This window comes from Heteronotia binoei, chromosome 21 (genome assembly GCF_032191835.1).
Source record: "Heteronotia binoei isolate CCM8104 ecotype False Entrance Well chromosome 21, APGP_CSIRO_Hbin_v1, whole genome shotgun sequence".
In the NCBI taxonomy this organism is placed as follows: domain Eukaryota; kingdom Metazoa; phylum Chordata; class Lepidosauria; order Squamata; family Gekkonidae; genus Heteronotia; species Heteronotia binoei.
The window spans coordinates 174,922,291-174,927,710 of record NC_083243.1 but is presented as its reverse complement, the minus strand read 5'-3'; the positions used below and the strand labels follow the sequence as shown (position 1 = coordinate 174,927,710).

General features: G+C 41.1%; 1 protein-coding gene across 1 annotated transcript; it reads right to left on the bottom strand.

Annotated features, from left to right (window-relative positions):
* Positions 1–272: 272 nt before the first annotated feature.
* On the bottom strand, positions 273–1,334 carry LOC132588869 (tubulin alpha-1D chain-like). The gene has a single exon (XM_060261329.1). It carries the CDS (start codon positions 1,229–1,231, stop codon positions 332–334), a length of 900 nt encoding a protein of 299 aa, XP_060117312.1. The 5' UTR covers positions 1,232–1,334; the 3' UTR covers positions 273–331.
* Positions 1,335–5,420: the final 4,086 nt, after the last annotated feature.

Below are 5,420 nucleotides of genomic sequence, written 5' to 3'. Positions count from 1 at the left end.
CTTGGATAAAGTAATTAAAAACAACCTATTTACAAATGTATATTGAATTTAAACAACTTTTACTGAATGTAAATCACTTTAGCAGTCCTGGCTTTCTTCAGAAATATCCTGGCAAGTGAAGACGATATGCAATGTAGATGATCACTTTAAAATGAGCACTGAAAGAGGATCTTCTGCCAAGTGTAGAAACAGCCAGTATCTTTCTGCTGACAGGCCAGATAGCTAAAGAAAGGTTGTTTAGGGAGCGAGTCAATAAATAACAAAATCATGAATTAGTGATACATTTTATTTTATTTTTTTATTTTCCCATATCCAGAGAATCATGGCTGAACTAATACTCATCACCTTCTTCTTCTTCTCCTTCTCCCTCAATACTATCTGTTCCCACCTCTTCATAGTCCTTCTCCAGGGCAGCCATGTCTTCTCGTGCCTCAGAGAACTCTCCTTCTTCCATGCCTTCCCCCACATACCAGTGGACAAAGGCCCGCTTGGCATACATCAGGTCAAACTTGTGGTCCAGGCGGGCCCAGGCCTCGGCTATGGCTGTGGTGTTGCTCAGCATACACACTGCCCGCTGCACCTTGGCAAGGTCTCCACCAGGAACCACGGTAGGGGGCTGGTAGTTGATGCCCACCTTGAAGCCTGTGGGACACCAGTCCACAAACTGAATTGTGCGCTTTGTTTTAATGGTAGCAATAGCGGCATTGACATCCTTGGGTACGACATCCCCCCGGTACAAGAGGCAGCATGCCATGTATTTGCCATGGCGGGGGTCACATTTCACCATCTGATTGGCTGGCTCAAAACAAGCATTTGTGATCTCAGCCACAGATAACTGCTCATGATAGGCCTTTTCTGCAGAGATGACTGGGGCATATGTGGCCAGAGGGAAGTGAATGCGTGGGTAGGGCACTAAGTTGGTCTGGAACTCCGTCAGGTCTACATTGAGAGCTCCATCAAAGCGCAGGGAGGCAGTGATGGAGGACACAATCTGACCAATCAGCCTATTCAGGTTTGTATAGGTTGGGCGTTCAATGTCCAGGTTCCTGCGGCAGATATCATAGATGGCTTCATTGTCCACCATGAAAGCACAATCTGAGTGCTCAAGGGTGGTGTGCGTGGTGAGGATGGAGTTGTAGGGCTCCACCACAGCTGTTGATATCTGAGGTGCAGGATAAATTGAGAATTCCAACTTGGACTTTTTGCCATAGTCAACAGAAAGTCGTTCCATCAGCAGAGAGGTGAATCCTGAGCCAGTGCCTCCCCCAAAGCTGTGGAAGATGAGGAATCCTTGGAGCCCTGTGCATTGGTCAGCCTATGAAACAGGAAAGAAAGCAAGAAAGTAAATTAGGGAGTGGTGGGTTAGGATTCTCTGGAGTTTTGTTTCATCTTTGATTTGCAGATATCCTAGGGCATTTTTTTTAAATTTTTGCATATGATTTTAATGCATGTACTAGAAGTCTCTCATTTTGAGTTTCTGTGAATATTAATGGAGGAAACAAGCTGTTATAACCAGCCTTATAGATCAGGGGTGGCCAACGGTAGCTCTCCAGATGTTTTTTTTTTGCCTACAACTCCCATCAGCCCTAGCCAGCATGGCCAATGGCTGGGGCTGATGGGAGTTGTAGGCAAAAAAAATCTGGAGAGCTACCGTCGGCCACCCCTGTTATAGAGCAGAATCACCCCATCCCAGCCAGTGCCAAGCTCTGGGCGATATACAGCATAAGAATAAAATACATACACTGAAATAAGTAAAACCAGTTACATTAAAAAGAAATTATAAACCCCGAAGGTGTCTCATTTAAAGTGCTATTATTCAGTTTCCCCCTGCAAGGGTGGGTTCGAGAAGGTGCGAGCATGGCAACCGTCGCTTTCCTGATGCATAGGTTTGGTGGAACATCTCTGCCTTACACGCCCTGCGGAACTGTAAAAGATCATGCAGGCCCCTGATTTTCTTCTGGCAGAGCATTCCACCCTCGTTGAGGACAGCTAATCCTCTTTACGGCTGTGGATCACCAGCAGGTTTTGGCCAGTAGAGCATAATGCCCTTCCAGAAACACAGTCGAGGAGGCGGTCCCCTAGATAAGTTGGTCCCAGACTGCTCAAGGCCTTAAAGGTCATAACCAAAACCTTGAATCTGACGTGGTCATCTAAGGCAAGGCTTTTTTGGGTAGAAAAACATATGTGTGTCCTGAACTCTAACCCTAACCCTAACCCTTACCATATGGGCCCATTCATTCTAATGAATCTCATAGGCTATAATGGAGAATGGAAAAAGATCCAAAGTTTTTCCCCATCAAGAGTGTACCATTCAGTGTGATATTAAAAATAAATCTTACCCAACCCTAAACCCAACCCCAATATTCACCCAAACATAAGTGTGTCCTGAACTCTAACCCTAACCCTTACCATATGGGCCCATTCATTCTAATGAATATCATAGGCTATAATGGAGAATGGAAAAACATCCAAAAAATTTTCCCATCAAGAGTATACCATTCAGTGTGATGTTAAAAATACATCTTACCCAACCCTAAACCCAACCCCAATATTCACCCAAACATAAGTGTGTCCTGAGCTCTAACCCTAACGCTAACCCTTACCATATGGGCCCATTCATTCTAATGAATCTCATAGGCTATAATGGAGAATGGAAAAACATCCAAAATTTTTCTCCATCAATAGTGTACCATTCAGTGTGATATTAAAAATACATCTTACCCAACCCTAAACCAGACCCCAATTTTAAACCGAACATATGGGTGTCCTGAACTCTAACCCTAACCCTAACCCTTACCATATGGGCCCATTCATTCTAATGAATCTCATAGGCTATAATGGAGAATGGAAAAACATCCAAAGTTTTTCCCCATCAAGAGTGTACCATTCAGTGTGATATTAAAAATAAATCTTACCCAACCCTAAACCCAACCCCAATATTCACCCAAACATAAGTGTGTCCTGAACTCTAACCCTAACCCTTACCATATGGGCCCATTCATTCTAATGAATCTCATAGGCTATAATGGAGAATGGAAAAACATCCAAAATTTTTCTCCATCAATAGTGTACCATTCAGTGTGATATTAAAAATACATCTTACCCAACCCTAAACCAGACCCCAATTTTAAACTGAACATATGTGTGTCCTGAATTCTAACCCTAACCCTAACCCTTACCATATGGGCCCATTCATTCTAATGAATCTCATAGGCTATAATGGAGAATGGAAAAACATCCAAAATTTTTCCCCATTAAGAGTGTACCATTCAGTGTGATATTAAAAATAAATCTTACCCAACCCCAATATTCACCCAAACATAAGTGTGTCCTGAACTCTAACCCTAACCCTTACCATATGGGCCCATTCATTCTAATGAATCTCATAGGCTATAATGGAGAATGGAAAAACATCCAAAAATTTTTCCCATCAAGAGTATACCATTCAGTGTGATGTTAAAAATACATCTTACCCAACCCTAAACCCAACCCCAATATTCACCCAAACATAAGTGTGTCCTGAACTCTAACCCTAACCCTTACCATATGGGCCCATTCATTCTCATGAATCTCATAGGCTATAATGGAGAATGCAAAAACATCCAAAATATTACTCCATCTATAGTGTACGATTCAGTGTGATATTAAAAATACATCTTACCCAACCCTAAACCAGACCACAATTTTAAACCGAACATATGTGTGTCCTGAACTCTAACCCTAACCCTAACCCTTACCATATGGGCCCATTCATTCTAATGAATTTCATAGGCTATAATGGAGAATGGAAAAACATCCAAACTTTTTCCCCATCAAGAGTGTACCATTCAGTGTGATATTAAAAATAAATCTTACCCAACCCTAAACCCAACCCCAATATTCACCCAAACATAAGTGTGTCCTGAACTCTAACCCTAACCCTTACCATATGGGCCCATTCATTCTAATGAATCTCATAGGCTATAATGGAGAATGGAAAAACATCCAAAATTTTTCCCATCAAGAGTATACCATTCAGTGTGATGTTAAAAATACATCTTACCCAACCCTAAACCCAACCCCAATATTCACCCAAACATAAGTGTGTCCTGAGCTCTAACCCTAACCCTAACCCTTACCATATGGGCCCATTCATTCTAATGAATCTCATAGGGTATAATGGAGAATGGAAAAACATCCAAAATTTTTCGCCATCAAGAGTGTACCATTCAGTGTGATATTAAAAATACATCTTATCCAACCCTAAACCCAACCCCAATATTCACACGAACATAAGTGTGTCCTGAACTCTAACCCTACCCCTAACCCTTACCATATGGGCCCATTCATTCTAATGAATCTCATAGGCTATAATGGAGAATGGAAAAACATCCAAAATTTTTCTCCATCAATAGTGTACCATTCAGTGTGATATTAAGAATACGTCTTACCCAACCCTAAACCTGACCCCAATTTTAAACCGAACATATGTGTGTCCTGAACTCTAACCCTAACCCTAACCCTTACCATATGGGCCCATTCATTCTAATGAATCTCATAGGATATAATGGAGAATGGAAAAACATCCAAAATTTTTCTCCATCAATAGTGTACCATTCAGTGTGATATTAAAAATACATCTTACCCAACCCTAAACCAGACCGCAATTTTAAACCGAACATATGGGTGTCCTGAACTCTAACCCTAACCCTAACCCTTACCATATGGGCCCATTCATTCTAATGAATCTCATAGGCTATAATGGAGAATGGAAAAACATCCAAAAAATTTTCCCATCAAGAGTATACCATTCAGTGTGATGTTAAAAATACATCTTACCCAACCCTAAACCCAACCCCAATATTCACCCAAACATAAGTGTGTCCTGAGCTCTAACCCTAACCCTAACCCTTACCATATGGGCCCATTCATTCTAATGAATCTCATAGGCTATAATGGAGAATAGAAAAACATCTAAAAAATTTTCCCATCAAGAGTATACCATTCAGTGTGATGTTAAAAATACATCTTACCCAACCCTAAACCAGACCCCAATTTTAAACCAAACATATCTGTGTCCTGAACTCTAACCCTAACCCTAACCCTTACCATATGGCCCATTCATTCTAATGAATCTCATAGGCTATAATGGAGAATGGAAAAACATCCAAAATTTTTCTCCATCAATAGTGTACCATTCAGTGTGATATTAAAAATACATCTTACCCAACACGAAACCAGACCCCAATTTTAAACCGAACATATGTGTGTCCTGAAGTCTAACCCTAACCCTAACCCTTACCATATGGGCCCATTCATTCTAATGAATCTCATAGGCTATAATGGAGAATGGAAAAACATCCAAAATTTTTCTCCATCAATAGTGTACCATTCAGTGTGATATTAAAAATACATCTTACCCAACCCTAAACCAGACCCCA